Here is a 22,070-nt window from a genome sequence, read left to right on the forward strand (position 1 = left end):
TGAATTTAATTTGAACGTCCAATAACACAAAACGTTCGTTCATCTTGATAACAAACTTACGACGATAACAAATGTATTGTGACCTCAAATATTATGTTTAAATGCCGACACAATTGGGATCTTATAGTCGAGGATGAATCTCAAAGCGCCTCGTGGGCCCAAATAATTAGCAAACTTACTCAAAACATCAACAGTGATTTAACTTTACAACCAACTCTTACATCATTTTATACGCACCAAATGGCTTGTTGTGTAGTATTAAGGATAGAAAACATTTGTTTCTATTATATTTTTTTAATAATCATTACGTCCATATTTTTCATTTCCGATCATTTCTTAAAACCAAGACGTTTTTCTCATTCTTTTTTCTTGATACCAATATCTTAAATAAGTAAAGAAAAACTCTACCTTTTTATTTATACTTCGCGTATGTGTAGGTATATGTATAACTTAATAAATGTCACATACAAATTTCATGAAATTCAAAACGTAATTCGTATGAAATATTTCAACTGCAAACTCAACGTACAAAGGTAGACTACAGTTGTGAGAGGTACAATATGAGCAAACATTTTGATACAACGATGAGTCAGTTTCATGGAGTTTACCGCTACGAGGATGCTACGCGATAACATCAGTATGACGCGTGTAATTTAAAAACGCGTGCACTGTGTACACTTTTTTAAACGAAAACACACTTATCATTGCGTACTATAAAAATAACTTTAATAAAGAATTGAAATGGTCCATATTAGGATAAACATTTATGATAAAGAAATACAATTTAAATGAATAAAAGATTCCTAAACCACAAAATAGATCGTAGTAATCCGCAAAAAACTCTTAAAGCTTGGACGGTTGCACGGTGAAAGTGTTGTGACTCGAAGCCGGCTAAGCTCCGTGATTAAGTCTTCAAACATTTTATCGCTACTAAAATGTTTCTTGTAAAACGTATCGGAACACAATACCTCACGGACCGAAAAACGTGATCAAAATAAACGTCCAATTGGTTTTCTATTGACGCAAGGTCCCATGTATCAGGCCTCTGTCTACAAATATTATGAATACATTTTCTTTTTCTCCCATTGGCTTTGATGAATAGCGATATTTCGATAAATAGCTTCATAGACGTAGTTGTATTAGTAACAATGTGTGGGGAAAATTACATATGCCAGGGCTCGCAATCCAGCGATGAAAATAGTAAGATATTTTAGGTAAAGAAAAGAAAATGTATTTCTATGAAATATAATATATATTCTTTTATTCTATCCTAATACTAATGCAACAAAATCTAATAATAATTGGAAATTTATTATGCCTACAAAACAATCTATGTTTATAACTGATAAGCCTCTGCCGGACTCGGCAATCTCTCGGGATCCGCTTGGATTTATAACAAATTTTCTATCCATATGATATTCGTGAGAATTCCCGAGAATTCCATTATTTTATAATTTAGAACCGATTTTCTCATAAGACATTAATTTAATATTTTATCAGACGCAGCGCACAGTCATTAAACTATGTTGCGAGATTTATAAATTACATTTACACGGCTTAAGACACAAATTAAAATTTAATCTGTATTTTTGAAATGAAAAGGTCTTTTATTTTCCTCTACGTCACAGTACTTCTGACTGCTACGAGTTCAGTTTCATTACTCTTTCAAAGAATTTCACGAACTTATATTGCTGTCATTTTAGGAGAGCTTAATAATACTGTATTTTATAAACAGATATTAAGTATACATTTCATTTAAGAATGCAATAAAATAAAATGAATCAAAATATGTACATATGAAAATAGAAGCAGAGCATCTCTTTATTAATTTAACTTATAGTATAGTGTAAATAACTAATACCTCGGCTAGGTTATATTACTTTCACGTGTATGATAATAGCTGTGATAATAGTACCTTAGATGTAACATTTACAACTATTAAATCTGTCTGATACCTTTGCGCGAAACCTAAACTCATCTAAAAATTTTGTTTAGCTATTGTTTGTTTTAAAAGTCCAAAGTAACAAGAAGCAAATCAGAAGAATGCTATCCCAAAAAATATACATTAAAACATCGCTGTGTTCACCTTTTATAATTAAATTGCATTTACGGTCAAGATAATTTTTCATAATACTTATTTCAAAAAGGAAACTCTTAATCAACCTGCCTTAAATACCACATAGTACAATACTAATTAAATTATTCAATGTCAGATTTTCGGCTATTGTTCAAGAGGCCTATTCACTTGACATTTGTATGAATTTATATGAGTCTGGAGAAGTTAGCCGTTTTGTGATTAGTGATTACAATGTAAGTTTATTTAACCACTGTTATAAGATGTATTCCTTATTAACTTAATACTTCCGCTCGCTTTAGTTTGTAACCCCTTGGGTTCTAAATCCTTTTCAGAGTTAGATAAAATGAACCAAACATAATATAATGGAAATAAACAGCCACACAAACGAACTAATGAAAATTAAATGTGCTATGTTGTATTTATCAACTACTACGACTGTAAAGCGTTTGTAATTGCAAGATCTGCCATGATGTTATGTTTTTCTTTTGTAGAGGCAAAACATAATCTTAAGAGATTAACCTAACAGTTTACCCAACAAATGTTTCAAATTTCGCTTGCCATTTTGAATTCAATCTTATTATTTAGATTGAATCAGTGTTCCGTGCTTATCTGTTTTTGAATAGAGTTAGAATTGTCTAAACTCTAAGCATTTATTTCCTTTCTTCTTCTCAATATTTATTTTATATTTTCTCGAAAACATTTAAGTAATTTATCAAGATATAAATTTTGTTTCCTCATAAGAAATTCTTAGACATGATATTTCGATTAGGTACATGTTACACCTAGTCATGTCAACAAATATAAAGATGTAGGTAATATTTAAAACTTATCTAATAAGAAAGATAACAAAATGCTTTTTTATTCACACATTTACCTACTATCTATAAAGTATAAATACACGTCCATTTCTGGAGATTATGAATTATTTCAATATACATAGCTTATTCATGTTTGTGTCAAACAGACGGCAAATAATCAACTCTACAAAGCATAAACTATGAAATAACCAGAAGGCACAGAGTAGCTGCTTTTAAATTAGTTGAGAGGGTACTTTAGCCTGATTATCCTGACCCATAGATCGGAACCTCGCTGCTAAATGATATTTTACCCTTTCGATAAATTTACCTTAAAAGCTATACAAAGTACATATTTATCATAGAGTTCCGCTTTAAAATTAGTATCGGGTGAGGTTTATAACAATGTAATCAAATTTATGCATCCCTTGTGGTATGAACCTGATAAAATACGAGTTGATGTGAAAGTTTTAATTGTTCATTGCTTGGAAATAAGATTTTAGGAATATTTAGATATAAAATATTTTATACGCAAGCTTGAAAGATTTAAATGGTCGACAAAAATAATTATATTTCATTCCTGATATATTCCTACTAATAAACGACAATATCAACACGGTTGCTTTAAAATAATATTTATTTTCAGAAGCATATAATAATTGTTTTGATTTAAAAACTTTCAGGAAAAATCTTTAAAAGGAACCTATTGTTCGAAAATATAACAAACAAATATATTACACGGATATGACAGAAAATATCAATTACGTAAAATTCATTCTATTTTTACTTTATCATAAAATACATAATATTAAAAGGAACATATTTAAATTAATTATGTATACGTTACAATTCCTAGATTTTTTTATATATTTTGTATTAGGTACATTTCCATTTGATTTAATAATAAATTATTTTATCGAAATGTAAAGTACACGCGCATACAAAACCCAATTACTGAAACTTAATCCTATCATGGGTTATGATAAAAAGTAAAAACGTAGTAGCTATAACAAGGGAAATTTTTAAGTGCGGTCTGTACATTTTTTATTCTTTTAATGGCTCTTTTAATTTTTAAGTATCTTTCTAGTATTAAAAATATTTAAATAATTCCACCGCTTTCATGCGCGTCGTTTTTTATCGAATAAAAATAATTGTTTGAAATATAGAATAATAATTATTTTTACACGCTATTTGAATACTCTATTAAAACGACATGTACCTTAAAAAATCTTATTTGCAATTAGTGTAAAATAATATTTTATTACAACTCGTTTCCACGCAAATGAAAAATGGCAATCTAATTCTAAAAAAATACGCTTTTTAGACTCCTATCAAAATCTGATGATAAATTCGAGTTGCGGAAAGTTAATTTAAATTTGAAAATTCAGTTGAAGTACAGCTCAAGTTAGATCTAGACTCACCGTAGTTCGCTGGGAAAACTTAAACTGGAGAAAAGTTCTGTTAGCACTGCGGAACTCAATCACAAGTCACAGGAAAAGTTCTAAAGTTCTGTGATTATATTTTTTATTCGAATATTTGTGTGATCGCAAAGTTCTCTGCGAACGAATGGGCGCGCCAAAGTTATGTGGCGATGGGTTCGTGCAGCGTGCTTATATCTTGCTGAAAGCGAAGCCTGCACGCATGCGCACCCGTCATTCATCATACACTCTCAATGACCGCCTCCGCAACCGTCGCTCGTCAAATGTCCATTTTTTATAGAGCAATTAGAATAAATTAATTAAACTGTTCAAATTTGTATTAAACTGGGAAATATTTTCCAATTTTCCTGTAAATTAAGTAAATTTCCTTAAAATCGTTCCTTAAAAGTGTTAAATCGTAATTTAAACCATTGGTTTATAGTCATATATAGATACATTTCTATTTTCTACATATTGTGATGATTTTATGAATTTTAACAGAAATTCGTTATATTGAATAATTTAAAAATGATTTGTTAATAAAATAAATGTTTAATTTTAGCATGAGTTTAAGTTATAAAATTGTTCCATCGAAATCACACCTGTAAAATTAGATACTTACGTAAGCTCTTTAAAACTTTGACAATAACTGTAAAAAAAACTTTGTTACGACAGGAACTAGAGAATTAGAAGACTTCATAATTACTTTATTTCTTTCTTGTTTTAATCCCTTATACTAGAAATCCTAGTAGTTCAAGAATGTATGAAAAACTTTTTACACAACAGGACTTATACAAGAGCTCACTTGAACACTTGTTACGTGTAGAACTTGGGTGATTTCTAAAAATAATCCCTCTAGGTCAGAGGTTTCTAAATTTTATTTTTATAACTTTGAAAAATTTTGTTGATCGGTTCAGCCTGGTTTTTTATTAGGGAATACCTTGACGCATAACCAATAATTCTTGCCTCTGCGTCGGATTTCCACTGCCCAGAAAGTACCGACTTATCTCTACTATGATCCCTCGCACTTCTTTTAATGGCGAGGTACGTATATCATGTTATAAAACATTTCTAATAATAAAGTATTTAAGCAAGAAAAAAGGCCCAATTTTTGCAGTTCATATAAAAACATACAACACAACACAAATACATTACCGTGGACCTCCGCGTGCACTGTACAACTTATGAACGGGTTCACGATTTAATTAATGCCAACATGGGATCTCATGGACAACTTTGGGAATCTCTGCTCTACATTATACATAAGGTCATACCTACATGCCTTAGATATGTTTTTTTCTTTTCATAAGTACACCTCAAGTATGCTTTAACTTTTTAACTCCTTTATCTGACGAACATCTAATATATATTATAAAGGCGAAAGTTTGTAAGGATGTATGGATGTATGGATGTATGGATGTTTGTTACTCTTTCACGTAAAAACTACTGAACCGATTACAATGAAATTTAGCACACATATAGAGGGTAACTTGGATTAACACATAGGATAGTTTTTATCCCGGAAATCCCACGGGAACGGGAACTATGCGGGCTTTCCTTTGCAAACGCGGGCGAAGCCGCGGGGGGAAATCTAGTTAGACATACTTTTATTATTCTAGTTTCAGAAAGAACAATTTAGTTGAATGTCACCTAATTTTAAAATCAAAAATATATGAAATAGAACAAGGACAAACCTGGGATTGAGAAAAACGGAAGAATTAAATACACACGCATTATTTAGCTCTTAATATATTAACGTAAAAACCAATTTTAAAATGTTGCAACATACAGGGTGTCCCAGAACTCAACGTCAAGCCAAAACGGGACGACAGGATTGATTGTAACCATCATGAGAAAAATCAGAAAAAAAATTAATCCCATGCATTTTGAAAATTATGGGCATTTAAGAAAAACCTAAAAATTTGGTCAACCTGTAACTATTTTTTGGGTTATTGTGGTTAATTTTTATTATTTTTGTTCATTTAAACTTTGGAACCGTAACCCTAAATAACATTTCTAGAATCACAGTCAAAAATAATGACACAATTGCCCCCAGTTTCCTTGAATTGAAGACTATTTGTTAAACTATGAATTTAAAATTTTCAAAATTTGTTGACTTTGGCGGCCCCTCCTTTAAAAAAAATGTACTAGAGTGCCTTGGCAAGTGCCATTAAAAGTTGGCGCATTTAATCAGGATTGTAAAATAGTACAATACTTGTTAACAAATAGTCTTCAATTTAAGTAAACTTGGGGCAATTGTGTCATTATTTTTGCCTGTGATTCTAGAAATGTTATTAAGGGTTACGTTTCCAAAGTTTAAATGAACAAAAATAATAAAAATTAACCACAATAACCGAAAAATAGTTACAGGTTGACCAAATTTTTAGGTTTTTCTTAAATGCCCATAATTTTCAAAATGCATGGGATAGATTTTTTTTTCTGATTTTTCTCATGATGGTTACAATCAACCCTGTCACCCCGTTTTGGCTTGACGTTGAGTTCTGGGACACCCTGTATATTTGAAGTATTCGTAAGTTGGTATAAGAATATTTTTTACAAGTTTTATTGATGGAAATAAAACCTTTACAACCCCGACGTTACAAATTAAGATACATAAACATACGATAGACAAATGAAGAACATACTAAAAGTGTATTACCTACCCTGTTTTATTAACAAGGTAATATAATCGTAATGATTCGTATTTAGACGGAAATACCGTACTATCGTATACATATATACGTATCATGATGTAACGAGCAATATTAAGTGGAAATTACGCAATGATTAAAGAAATTGTAGAAATTATATTTGAACTACATGAACAACTTATAAGTAATATGTGCAGGCGACGTAGCTTTTCCTACTGAAAGCAAGGGCCGGTGGAAATTGTACGATCGTAATATAAAATAAATAATTAGTATTTGAATCATAGAACCTTCCAATATTATAAGGATTTGTAAACGTATCGGGATTGATAATAAGTACAGAGTACTTATAGTGAAAAAACATACCTAATAAACATTTTGGAAATAGAAAAAAAAACTAAAGCAACCGAAGATGTAGTCCTAGGTGTCTACAACCTATCAGTTAATGTATACAGTGGGTATATTGCATTTTGACTCATAGATATTAGATCTTGATCGAAACTACTAAACTAGAAGAATTAGAGAGTAGAGATTTAAAGGTCCATACATGGACATTGGATAATCATTTAATGTTTTACATCATATCTATTATCAAGACATTTCCGTTTATTGTTCTCGTTTTCATTGCTTGGGTAAATTTCAATCTAATCTTAAATTTTGCAAATAGTCTGCTTAAATCTATAATACATAAAGCAAATTTCACAATGAAACGTATTGTGACTGCGCACTATTACGTGCAATGAGTAATACTACCTTATCTAAATAATTATTTGTTTAAAAGATGATGGTTAAACATTAATCGTCATTATTTGAACAACGTAAATTAAAGAATGTAAAATCATCTTACGGATTGAATTAGTGTTTGTTTGTAATGAGCTAACTCAAAAAAACTTCAGTGATTTTGAAATTCTTTCACCAATGGAACCTACATTCATGTTTCTGAATTATTTTTACTCAAGAACAATATAAGCCATATTCTGATTTTGTTTTCATCCCGGGAAAACCGGGTGGAACTGAGCCAAGAGTCTTGTGTAGAAAATATTGAAATTTAAGAAGACAATTAAAACAATTTATTTAACTTAACAAAGTGTATCTGATAAATATTATGAAACGAAAGTTAAACAAAAATTTACATCAACAGTAATTCTAAATGTGTAAGCATTGGAAAATAGAAAAGTAGCACAAACAATTCCGATTGCAAAATTCGAACTAGACCTACCTAAATAGGCGAAATATCGATCACCAATGTTGAACGAACTTTCAAGGATTACAAGTGTTACGTTTAAATTTTGCAAATAATTAATTAGAAATAGGTATCTTCACAAATAATTAAACATTTCAACTTCTTATAATTATGAATGTACCTACACGTGCATTACATTGTAGTGTACATGTACATTTACAGGTATATTTAGATATTAAAAATAAATAAAAACATAATTGATGTTATAAATAATGTTGTTGGTGATGTTAGCTAACAATTGTCAATTACCGGAACTAAACTTCTCTTCCTGTAGACTATAATTGATAAGGGAAAATCGAAGTGGAACTTGAAAATAACACTTCAATTAAATTAAAAGTTGTTTGGTTATGAATAGAATAGTATATAGTATAAGTACATAAATAATACAATAACATCAACAAATTCTGATTTGTATTTTTATCTTATACCTAGGTACCTATCTAAATATTATAATCTTTTATACATGATGGTGTTTTATTTTCAGTTACAGCATTTGATAACGTAATTTTCAAACAGGTAACTGAAAGAATACATACATATCGCTAAACATTATCCAATCCTATGTTCATTTAACGTGCCAGCTATCCACAAAAGTCAAAGCTTTCGTACAAACACGTGTGTGAGATATTATTTTCTTAGTAGCTTTCCTTATAGTGTATGATGAGATAGGAATATAAGGCTTAACTTTAAGACTTGTCTCGTTTTAATAAAGGGGAAATTATTTCACATATTTTTATTGAATTCGCTCAAAACACGAATCTCGCACGGGTACCTAAAAGTTTTTTCGCCTGCAGGATGTTCGGTCCTTACGATTTCTCGGTGTAAGCAAATATACTTTTGAAATAGCCTGCTAAGCGACATAACTTTTATAAATATCGAGATAAACGTTATCTTGTAACGTAAAATTTATTGAAATACCCGAATATTATCATATATAATATATCATATTAAACACAAATAGACAATATCTGAATAGGTAGATATAACTGCATATTATATGATGATATCAATTATTCAATTGGTAATTATTAATCAAACCCTTTGGCCTTTACCATATAAAAAAAATACTAAAAAGCTCGCATAAAAAAAATAATAGTATGACACCTACCTACGGCATAACATCTTTGCTTTTAATTGGATTGTTTTCACTAAAAATTCAACGATTATTAATTGAAAATTGGAATTTACCGAACAATTCTCGAGTTGAGTTTGGCGTCATGAACTTTTCAAAACTACTCAAACAAGCTAGCTTAAGCAATATAAATCTTAAAAGCTAAATTAAATAGAACTCAAATGTTCCTGTAAAAATATTATTTAATGAACGAAGATTAATTATTATAACAGATACCTTTTTAAGCTGTTCTTCATATACATAATAACTTTTATAACAATGATGCTTTTTATAGAACGCAGAATTGAGATCTAGATATTTAGGCTAACAGTATCGGAAAAACTCCTAAACGCTTAATGTCTTATTGATTTCTTTACGAGGCATACAAGGCAGCAATTAATATTTTTATTGGAAAACATTCGCTCATTAATATTAAACTGTCGAATTGACTTTCTTAATGTGACGATTTCCGTTAAGTCTGACATTCAGTGGAATTTTTCCATGAGCGATAAATGATATTTAAAGAAGAAATACCTGCTTAAAATGTAAAAAAAAATCATATTTGCAACATTTAGGTCTATTTTTATTTATCAGATATTCTCAACGCGATGCGAATTCGACACGCGAATTGTAATGCAGGTGAGAGGCATCATATATAGGTATATCTACATAGTAGTCTTTGAGAGGCATTTAGAATACGAAGGACGAATGTTAACCATCGGGTTGTAGTAAGTAGTGGATATTCATATTATATAATTTATTTAACAAAAACCTAAACTGCCTTTAAATTGTCAGAGCTAGGCAAAATTTAATAGGGACCAACTGGAAGACACAAGCTTTAAAATAAAAAGTATAGGTAACAAATACAAACAATTAATGTCGAATTGAGAAAATATCGCGTTGCGAATATCGTATTCGTCGTCGTCCGCGTGTTTGGCCTATGCGTCTATTAGAGACGCTTTATGAGCGCTTTATGACATGAATGAGCAATGTATAATTGATATAGTACCTATTAGGTATGTACCCAAATTTGAGTTCAATCGATCAGATCAGAGAACTTTCAGAGTAGTAACTAGTAACCATAATAAATTGAATATAATCTCGTTGTAGTAAGCTACACAACATGAAAAATCTAATCGCACGACATGCTTCTACCACATTAAGGTTGGGTCGCCTAAGATCGGATGTGACATAAGATCGGATGCATGGAATAACTCGCAAACTAGGCAATATTCTCTACTGCTACCAACACTACTAGATCCGCCATTTTGTTCTGCCCCTCTCTTCACTCTGCGACCGGCCAGCGACCAGACGGGACGTGTACACAGGTGATTCAGCAGAAAAGGTGTATTTTGTGGCGAAAATCGTCGATCCGATCTTACCTACAAAATTTTGATGGCTCATTGTGGAGAGTACTTTCATTGAAATAATGTAATTAATTATTTTGGGGCAGAATTAGCGAATCCTCTTTCCATCTGTATACTTTGATTACGTCTAGGACGTTCACAACCCAAGATCCGATCTTCCTTCCCAATGCCGAAGATCGGACCGAAGTTTAGCTCTTGACTGCGCCTTATGCAATAATGCGCAATAATTATTAACTTTTAATATATTTAACTATCCAATGACGCTATGACTATCAGACCTTAGGTACATTTTCATTATTTAGTCCTAGAACACGGAGGATAAAAGTTTGAGAAACTTAATTAGGATGAGGAGGGAAGACCGGACTAAAAAAACGCAATAAAAAAAAAACTTCTCTGTCAAATTTTTTGAGGAATTTCCTGACTCAATCATTGATGCTCAATGTATGGACGTAAGTCCGGATGTTTTCCTAATGTTAACATTATTATTAAACGCATAGAAGTGAAGATACTACATAGTCCGATCTTTGGCCGAACTGTTATTTTCTTCACTATGGTAAGTCGAAAAAAGTCTGCTTTTTAGGCTCTAAATTTGCTTAGATAGATAGCATCTACGCAAACCAAAAAATTAGGGGTTAAACAATATTTTTTTGTCATCAATTTACAGTTGACCGCAACAGAAAAACGACATCGAATCATGAGAAATAAAATAAAAAATACAGTACGTATAAAATTTTCGGCATATGCGTCCGATCTTAGGCGACCCAACCTTAATTACAGTAGATAGGAATAGAAGTTTCTAGTTGTAGCTCATAGCTGATAACTAACTTAATTATTTTTGTACTAAAAAATAATATTATATAATATAATCCATACTTAATATTATAAATGCCAAAGTAACTCTGTCTGTCTGTCTGTTACTCAATCACGCCTAAACTACTGAACTTTGCTACTGAATCAATTTGCATGAAATTTGGTATGGAGATATTTTGATACACGAGAAAGGACATAGGCTACATTTTATTGCGAAATATGTACCACGGGCGAAGCTGGGGCGGACCACTAGTATATAATAATTATTTTGGTGTTTTAACCATTTCTTTTAACTGTCGTTCCTTTCGTGTTATATTATAAAAAATATCTTCTGACAGCAATAAGTCCCCGGATAATTCGCATAAACCTTGTTAAGCGATTATGTAAATCCGTTATTTATCCCCAAACAAATCGGTTCGAACTCGATTTACAAATTGGTTTATTTGTATCTTAAGATACTCAAATCCGATCGAATATTGTACGATATTCTTAAAAAAAATATTTCAAAGCCCTATTAAGTAGATACTAATCTAACTAAACTTTACAATAGTCTTTTGTGAATAAAATATATCATTTCGTTACAATTATTATGGTATTCTACAATACGAAATTACCTTTTCTTTAGAAGAAAAGTCTAATCTCAATGATATCCAAAATTGAATCATTGAAAGGCCCTTGCCCAACCTTCATTTGTTAACATTAGGCATAACTAGGTATATAGGTAGGTATATTTCAACCTAACAAAATGAAATAATATTTACATGGCGATTGTATTATTGATATGGGCTTTATCAATTAAAATTTGTCTGCGATATTAAATATGAAAGCTTCATATTTTTTATATTATTTTTAAAGCTTAATATTGTGTAACACGAAAATAAATATTTTACTATGTATTGATTTTAATTACGTGATATATACTATATTATCATGTCGATAATTATTTCCTGTATGTAAGTACAGCTGAAACATTGTATGATAATTTGTAATAGGTACTTGATAGAAATAATAGCTATGCATGAACAACTTACACTGAAACAGACTTGTGATTAAGATCTCTTTATTAATAATAAAAATATGTAACCTTATATTTATTGTCTCTGGTTTTCGTTCTTCGAGAGATGATAGTCTATGGACGATACGGACAAAAGCTGTCTACGGACAAAAGGCTAAACATTTCAAAATTATGTGAAAATCGCCCAAATATAGTGTTTTCGATTATGACAACTACTAAATATTAATATTTGGACCTAATAGGTCAATAACAAACCAAGCCTTACCAACCTACTGAACTGAACCGCAAAGTAGATTTGATGAGCGGATGGATGGAACCACTGGAGCCTTGGAAAATGACAATTTTTCATGTGTGAATAAAATCGCCGCGTTCGTCGGGGTATATCTAATATACAGAAGGTAGGTACCAATAGTTTATAAAACATAATATGTATCTACCTACATTTTGCTTATGGACTCATTACCGTGTTATAACCGTCCAAATACAAGAATAATAAACATTACCTAAATGGAAGACGATAACTGTAATGTCTCAGTAGTTATTCAGAATACCTATCTCAATAAATAAGATACAGTACAAGAACTATTCCCGAGGTACCTACTACCTACTAAGAATGGTAATGTAAATAATAATTACCTATCTTCCATACCATTGAGGTGTAAATAAAATGGCACGATAAAAACTAATTGTCGTAAAAAGGTTAGTTAAGTTTGTTATGAATAGAATTAAAATTCATTCCCATGGTGTTTTCTGAACGGAAAATCAAAGCGACATGTAAGGTCGAAATTAACATTTTAATTGTAAATGCCATAATGTTTTTGGCGTAGTTACAGACGATGCGATGGCTCGCCATTGTCCTATGGAAAATCACCCATACTGTGATGACACTCCATTGAACACATGACATGCTTACAATCGATAAATGAACAATTACAATTTTACACGATACACCTATCTATAAAAGTTAAAAACGATAAGATCAGCAACTAGTCAATAGATAAATAAACGTCTTAGATCATATTTACTAGGTATAACTACGTTACCCCAATGCACCTTGCATTGGGGTAATTCCGGCCACGGGGTAAATACGTATATGTTAAACTAGCTTTCCGCCCGCGGCTTCGCCCGCGTTTTCAGAGAAAAACCCGTTCCCGTAGGATTTCCGGGATAAAACCTATCCTATGTCCTTTCTCGGGTATCAAAATATATCTATACCAAATTTCATGCAAATTGGTTCAGTAGTTCAGGCGTGATTGAGTAACAGACAGACAGACAGAGTTACTTTCGCATTTATAATATTAGTATGGATTAATACGTAACTATCGATAGATTAAGCAAATATGTATGCTAATAATATCAAACCTTTATATCTTCATGCCCTTCCTTCACGATACTTATGATAAAGCGATGCTCTAAAGTGGTATTCACAATTTTCTGAAATTACACCTCATCCGAAATTCCCCCAATGCACTATATAGTCACAGAATCATAACTACAGAAGCTTTTCTACGCAATGGTTTTCAAAGAAATATGTACTCAATCTGATTTAGCTTCGCGTTCCAGTCGAGCACGTGTTCATTTATATACCTACCAATTTTTTTTGAGGGAATATAGGCTTTAATTCACGAGACAACGGTTCATAATAAGTTATATAATATGTGGTTATTGAAAGAGCTGCGGACTAGGGTTGCTTATGTATGTGTAAAAATATCTGGAATGTTTTGTTTCGGACGAAACATAAAAATTGTATCATTGTTACCTCACTTGTAAATTAATTTATTACTTAACTGCAATGACTCTATTATACTAGTAGACGCGGCATACGCCAACATCATTGCACTAAAAAACAGCGTAATTAATACATACCTACTTACTATCGCACTATATGGCCCTATACTCCGTCCGATCGCTCCGAGAAAGGGAAACAACATGGATGTCAACATACGCCTTATCTGTTATTAGAAAGAGATGAATATTAATACAATTTAATTAAAAGAACGTCCAGCCACGACGCTGAATGGTGCGTGACTAAGTGAAACTCGGGCACTTAGCTGAGTTTTTTCTTGCCAAAATAGAGAGCGGGTAAGTGGTAACGTATCTAAGCTTTTTTATATATCATAGCTTAACTGATCTCTAATTAGGGTTGCCAACCGTACTATAATATATAGTATTGTACTATATTTCGGGTCTGCGTACTATATACTGTTGAAAACATATATAGTACGCAAAAATACTATATTTTCAACACCGACAATGTTACAAACAAATCCTTCATTAAAAAAAAAATAAGAACGCGCCTTTTAATTGTTAAGATGGCTGAGTCATATAACCTATTGCGAATATACCAGTGGCGAGAAGAAAGAAACAGAAGTACATAGTGTATCATCACTACATAGTATAAAACAAAGTCGCTTTATCTGTCCCTATGTCCCTTTGTATGCTTAAATCTTTGAAACTACGCAACGGATTTTGATGCGGTTTTTTTTTTAATAGATAGAGTAATTCCAGAGGAAGGTTTATATGTATAATAACATCCATTAAATAGTGGAGAAGTACTGTTATTTTTGAGGTTTCTAATGTGATGTCGTAAATAATTACATTTTTTCGCTTACATTGCAAACGCAGGCTGAACCCTACGAGTTTTATCAAAATAATGTACTTAGTATTGTACACATTGAAAAGGTCTACAGAAAAGTCCGTGATGGTATATGTCTATCTCATATGGATAACCCACAGTAACTTTTTTTTACATTTACTTTTTTCGACAAATAATGGCTAATTTTCGAAGCGATTTTAACCAATAGAGCATTAATCCTTAACCAATTAAATACCTTGAATACATTGTTCATTTAATATAGATCTACTAGCTGTCCCGGCGAACTTTGTACCGCCCTGTCAATGAATGTTGTGTTACCTTTTAGCTGAACTAATTTAGGCTTTGATGAACGTAATGCAATGATACAAAATAAATATTTATATGGATTGATATGTAATAGTATTTTATTTTATTACTTCAAACACGTCTCAGAGAAAAATGACTGAATTTTAATAATTTGTGCAGCATGGATTAACTCTTTTCATTCTTTAACTGTTATCGACCACGCCATCGTTTCGTTTCACTTTAGTTGTGATAATAATTTTACCATTATCATTGGGCGATCGACGCTGATACAGTGGGTGGTATCGTTGCCTGAGATGGTCTCTGTCATCAATTTTCGTGGATACCTTTTGGTACACTCACTGTCAACCATGCATGGTGATTGGTGGTTGATGGTGCCACACGGTCCATGAATCATATTCGTGATAACAACGTTATGTCGGTCTAGATCGGTTTCAGGATTAGCAATCCCCGCACACTCATATATTTTATCTGCCCGAATCCTTTCGACTAACTAAATTAAAATGTGTGCATGCTGCAAGCCAGATTGTTGTCATTCGATTGAATACATCCATCATTGAATAATCCCAAAGATGTGTTCCATTAATGTAACTCATCAGTCATCAGTGATCGGATTTTTTGCTTGAAAACACGTGTGGTGACTGGTGATGTCGTGCCGATCACTTGATATTTGTCCGGGACGCAGCAGTTGAATAATTTCCATCCATTTCGGATTACATATAAATGTAATGAATAAATCTGGCCGACCATAATGACGAACATATTATTATGTCATTGTATCTTGCGCATATTCACTTGGGCTACCTGTGTATGTCGCCGGTAAAATAATCAATAGACCAACACTTTCTGCACCTTCTTCTGTGCTAATTGCATCGCATAAATGGATGTAATCTTCAAAACGCAATTTAGCTTGTTTATAGCAATTTGATAGCAATATTGTTGACGCAGTCGACGAAATCGCAACAAATAATTGTCAGAATTTTTACATTTTTATAGAATTTTTTTAATAATTAATCGAACTAAACTTCTTGGTTAGTTTCCCCACCAAAAATACCTTATTAATTTCTGAAAACACGCGTAAACACAAACATTTGAGGAATTTTTATGTATATGCTTTTATTGCACTTTTTAATAATAGGCATGACGACAGTATCCATAAATGATCGTATTAGTGTTTTTAAGGGAAAATGTATAATAAATAAATTAAATATAGCGACTTAGAAATCTTAAAAACATTAAGATTAATGAGATTATCAATAAAATAATTTGGAAAGTCCAAAAGTGCACGCCTCATAATTTTTTTTTAATAAATATTTATTAATTATTATTTTTGTTTATTTAATAACAATTAAACCACATCGAATCAGACCCTGAAAAATGAAAGGGTTCTATTCCTGAGCATACTCAAGCGTAAGAGAAAAAAAAAGACTCGATTAGTAAAGTATTTCGGTCGCTATCGTGTTAACAAGAAAAAGGATCCGCACATACAGACACACGGACGTCCAAGACAGAACTTTTTTAAACTGTTTTTTAACTAGTTTAAATAACAAAAATGACATCAAAAATATCATGAACGTTAAAAATAGTGTTTTTTCTTAATATGTGTGTGTATGTATTATCTTACAAGTGCAATGTATGATACATAAAGACATTTTAAGTTTGAAAAATCAGATGTTTTGCGCGAAGTGACAGTAGTACCCACCTCAACGCTTCGCTTATGAGGCGTGCAATAAAACATTGAAATTCTGAAGTTCGCCATTTTGACTAAAACACGCGTGACGTCACGCATAAGTAAACAACTCACGTCAGATGTATTTTGTTGTTATGAATATGTTGAGAATACGCATTTTTATTTATTTTCTATTGTTTCACGTATGCTTTATCGACTCAGAACAGAAATATAATTGCGAATTCACGAATACATGGTTCGGGATTCTCCGCGCCAACTTTATACAATAATTTCTTATTATTTTTTCGCTTGAAATAATTACTAACACATTTTTGAGCATTATTTTTATGTGGATTCACACTGCAATACTGCACACCACTTATAAACTTTGTAATTCGTTTCTATAACACATATTAAATAAAGACTTTTTTAATTTTCTTCGCAATGCGTACAAATAATTACCTATTTACCAAAGTTTGACGTCACGCCTACGCCATGACACCTGCGAGCTGTTTTGGCACAGATATTAAATATTTTTTGAAAAATGGCTTTAATCTTCGTTAAATTTAAGTATATTACCGAAATATAGGGTTTTTCTTGTATAGTAAACGTATACACACATTATGGAAGAGAATTTCAAAATCTTTCGTCACGCCTATTGCTTTTAAAATAAATACAAACAATATTTATTCACCCTTTTTAATTTTTTATTATTTTACACATAATACATTTTTGAACGCATGAATGTCAAACATTATTTTCCGTATTTGACAGGATTGACAACTAATGATTGACATGTACGAAAATCAAAATTTTGGGAAAATATTTATTCGTCTAGTTTTTGTTGTTTTTATGATTTATTCTTCTATTCTGGACGGAGACAAATCCAACGAATCTAAAACCTTGAAAATTGGTTCAGTAGAACTCGAGTTATAAGTGTTGGAACATACAGACTTTCTTTTATATATATAGATATGGCCCTTTACACCGTATGATTTAAGTGAATATTTTCGAAGATATTACAGATTTAAAAATTGCGGGACGTAGCGTTTGCGGCGGTACCGGCCGTCCGCCATTGCACCCGTGCGAAGCCGGGGCGGGTCGCTAATCATTAATAAAAAATGAGCTTTTGATTTATATTAATTTAAAAAATTGAATGTGACAAAGCTTGACACTTTTATTTTAAACAAAAAGCTGTTACACAGTGCAAGAAGTGCAAAAAAATATAGTTTTTATAAAAATAAATATATATTTGTCTATTTTTTTTTGTTTTTCCCATTAAATACTATATTTTTTTTAAATGTACTATATTTTTTACACCTTATTTTGGAAAATACTATATTTTGATGATGAAGTGTTGGCAACCCTATCTCTAATGCTATCCAATCAAAGTAGATTTTACCTGTCAACGTCTTTAGCAAATAATGTTAAATTTTTATCACGATCAGTATTTAAAGATTAAACCATTAAATACTGCACAGTATCTTTTTATTTTTTTGTGTCCATCTTGCAATTATCCAAAAAGTTGAACGTGGTCAAACAAATAGCGCGCACGCACCGCGCACGCGTGTGTCTTCTTTCGCTTGCGGCAGCCTTGGCTATATTAGCCCTTGCGCAACGGCCCTCGCCTGTATGTTTTTAATAATATGTACCTACACGCGGAGATAGACAGGTATAGTGGTATAGTGTACCAAATAGCAACAATTTTCTAAATCTATTACAATAATTTAGTTCACAGAAATTGAAACAAATACCTTTATTAAGTAGTTTATTTTCGTTAGAATGAGTGTTTATCAATTGATTCAATAGCTATCCTTGTAATAACTACAACTTAGGTACTACAAGAAATTTTAATCGGAATATAAATAGATCTTCAATAACTAAATAGGTACACTCGAGAATATAATGGCTCTATTTTGCTTGTAAGATATTCCAATAATTAATCATTATTTATTCTGCGGTAAAATGACAAAGGTACGTATGCTATTAATTATAAAACATAATATTATATCATTCACAAAATGCTATCTAGTAAGTATCTCTACTCATTAAACATTATTTAAAATTACATTGGGAATATGGTCGAGCAAATACAATTCCCGCGATGAAGATCAAATTATTATCTCTTAATTTAAATTTTGTCTTAAAACAATATCTATTACAATTCACATCTAGATAAACATATATGTAGGTAAATTACAGTAATAGTTAGAGTAGTTAGACCGTATGTCTGCATAAGCGAGGAACTACAGTAACTTTCTTAATTGTATTAAAATTCTAGATCTCATTCAACCTCCCCAGAAATAGATATCTATTGATCAATATATATAAGAACCTGATAAAAAGGTATATAAGCAAGAATAAAATATTTGTAAATAGTAGTTACCTGAACTACCAATCTGATGTTTTCACTTTCGTATTTCCCAATAATGCACTTTTCAATCCTTCAAAATGACTTTTCTCTTTAATGTATGCATCGTTTCTTCTTATGACAAAAATAACTAAATTTTAATCCATTTCAGGTAATTACAAGCAGTGTTCTTAGGCACTAGGCAGATGGTAAGACTACAAAATGTCAATGAAATCCCGAAATACTAAATCAAAAGTGACGGTAGATACAGAATGTTTACGAGGCTTTTGTGGTTTTGGTTTTGACAAAGGCAACTATAAATTGTTTATATACACAGTGATCACGTTTATCACGGTTCTTGGTATATATTATATAACAAAGGATTGGAAAGGTTTCACAGCACCAGAGGAAGTGGACTTAGGGTCAGTTAGAATCTTATCGCGTACTTATCGCCGCAGACATAATCGTAGCAGAAGACGAGAATAATTGCCTTTTGGATAAACTTTATCATACAACAAAATTGACCATAGATTATATTATATAACATGAAATAATAAAGTTTTGGTAAAACATTAATTTAATAATGTTTTGTTATGAATTTAAAAATGTGGATTGTTTTAAAACAATTTTTATTAATAAAATAAAAACAAAGTAAAATATTAGTTTTTTGTTTGATTGTACTCTATAGATTATGTATTAGGTAAGAAACTTTACAACTAATTTATACCAACTTCTTAGATAAAGTAAATAGGTAGCTATTTATAATCCATACTAATATTATAAATGCGAAAGTAACTTTGTCTGTCTGTCTGTTACTCAATCACGCCTAAACTACTGAACCAATTTGCATGAAATTTGGTATGGAGATATTTTGATACCCGAGAAAGGACATAGGCTACCTACCTTTTATTGCGAAATATGTACCACGGGCGAAGCCGGGGCGAACCTCTAGTACTTAATAGTTTTGTAAAATCTTAACAGCTCTGCGGTACCTACTCAAAATAATATGAATAACTAATAGAATATAGCCTTTATTTCACATAATAATGTTGTATGAAATACTTAATTTAATTGTTTAATAAATTTATATAATTTTATTGTTTAAGCAACTTTTAAATCCAACAATTTTATCTCATCATGTACAAGACTCAAATTAGCAAAGCATGCAATAGGACTGGCTCCTCCATCTTTAGAACTCGTCGAAGCCAGCCCTAATAAATGCCCGTCTTGTACTAACAAATCCCCAGCTCTCACTGGACATTTTTTCAGATCTTTTACGCAAATCACAATATTTCTTTTTAAATTATTTCTCCATTGCATTGTAACATTATCCGATTTTTGAGCAATTGTTGCAAGTTGAAATGACAGTGACCGGCCCCCACGAAAGGGTCTGCCTATTATGTATGCTTTAGATTTAAAGTTAATTTGTTCTGCTATTTTTATTGAGGTGGCACATTTCGACATATCTTCATAACTTGATAAAAGAACAAGAGCCTTTGTCACGACACCTTCATGAGGAATTGCTTCAAAAACATCGACTGGAAACCCTTTTTTACATTGTGGGCTGGAAATAAACATATTTATCATACCTAACTAATTAAATATTTTTAATCCATTTAGAAGAAATTAACTACCAAATAAATAAAATCGTTCTTACTCTATTGGACTGCCTAAATGTAGGCGAACAGAACCAGATCTAAGACACAATTCATGCGCCAAAACTGAAGATTTCGAAAGCACAGCCCCCACGCATATTAATTCGAGATTGACTATCGATTGAATTCGAGCCACATATTGATACATATCGACTTTGACTAAGTTACAGTCTATTTTTGTATCAGCATTTAGTAACTGCGCATTAAAACCTCTATAATGTATTATAAAATTGTTGAAGACAATGCTTAAAATTGCTATAAAAATTACTGTCAATAACGCAACGATACTGATTTTGCTGGTACGCGTACGTTCATCCCATGGTATTGTTATAAAATTATAATGAAATTCATAATCATCGTATTCTAGATCCTCTTGAAATGCGGTATTATTATCCGTATACTCCATATATGCAAAAGTGATAACGGTTGCGCTAAATTAACGGCTTTATCAACTAGTAGGCTATGATCTTGGTCTGAGTTATCAAATTATGTAATGTTGGGTTTTCTTTCTATGGCTGTTATGAGCTACTTGTGCATACGTGAAAAGTGCTTAATTACTTAAAGATTTCTTAGGGAATAAAAAAAATTGTGAGACAATTGAATTTTTTTTTTCTTTCAAATATTCCTTGCTATAAAAGTAACTTATGTATGTACTATGTAACTAAAAATGTTCAATTCAATAAATTATCAATATCAGTAGCTCAGATTAGTTATGTAAGTAACTATAAAAATAGCATTGACACATTATAAATATAATATAATATTTATAATATAAATATACTTAATATTTTTTCGTTTGTTTGTTTCTTTAAATTTTTACGTTCTAACATCCTCTTGTCCCGGTTTACGCAGTTGCATAAAAACCTGCAAAAATTCCTAAAATTCGTTTGTGTTTGCGTTCGTGTATGGGAAAAACTTTTGCAAATGTGGGTCCTACTTTTGTGTGTTCGCGACTCGCGTATTCGTGAACTTGAGTGAGCCACGTCAGAACCCATTAACCATATACCTAAATAA

The 22,070-nt window shown here is 31.4% G+C and overlaps 2 protein-coding genes across 5 annotated transcripts in view; both read right to left on the bottom strand.

Annotated features, from left to right (window-relative positions):
* The window catches only part of Dh44 (corticotropin-releasing diuretic hormone 44), a 43,605-nt gene extending 24,027 nt beyond the window's left edge, over positions 1–19,578 (bottom strand). For 3 of the 4 annotated variants that reach the window (XM_089714549.1, XM_089714551.1, XM_089714552.1), the window contains exon 1: positions 4,293–4,464. The gene's annotated coding sequence lies outside the window, so the exon portion shown is untranslated. Of the gene's footprint in view, positions 1–4,292; positions 4,465–19,437 lie in introns of those variants that run through there. The other variant, XM_089714550.1, reaches the window with a different exon arrangement.
* Positions 19,579–20,502: 924 nt separating this feature from the next.
* On the bottom strand, positions 20,503–21,462 carry LOC149489796 (uncharacterized). Its single transcript, XM_089715075.1, has 2 exons — positions 21,059–21,462; positions 20,503–20,965 (listed from the first exon to the last, which is right to left on the bottom strand). The coding sequence occupies exons 1-2, from the start codon at positions 21,460–21,462 to the stop codon at positions 20,503–20,505; spliced, it is 867 nt and encodes a 288-aa protein (XP_089571201.1).
* Between the last annotated feature and the right edge of the window lie 608 nt (positions 21,463–22,070).

The sequence above is a fragment of the Colias philodice genome, chromosome 3 (genome assembly GCF_061535455.1).
Source record: "Colias philodice isolate Cphi_HAF_F1 chromosome 3, ilColPhil1 Martin Lab GWU primary, whole genome shotgun sequence".
In the NCBI taxonomy this organism is placed as follows: Eukaryota; Metazoa; Arthropoda; class Insecta; order Lepidoptera; family Pieridae; genus Colias; species Colias philodice.

What these genes read in the sequence shown, in the direction of transcription:
- LOC149489796 (XM_089715075.1), bottom strand. Translation starts at nt 21,462, where the DNA reads ATGGAGTATACGGATAATAATACCGCATTTCAAGAGGATCTAGAATAC. An exon ending in CATTTAGGCAGTCCAATAGA is followed by an intron (nt 20,966 to 21,058) that starts GTAAGAACGATT and finishes GTTTATTTCCAG; the next exon opens with CCCACAATGTAAAAAAGGGT.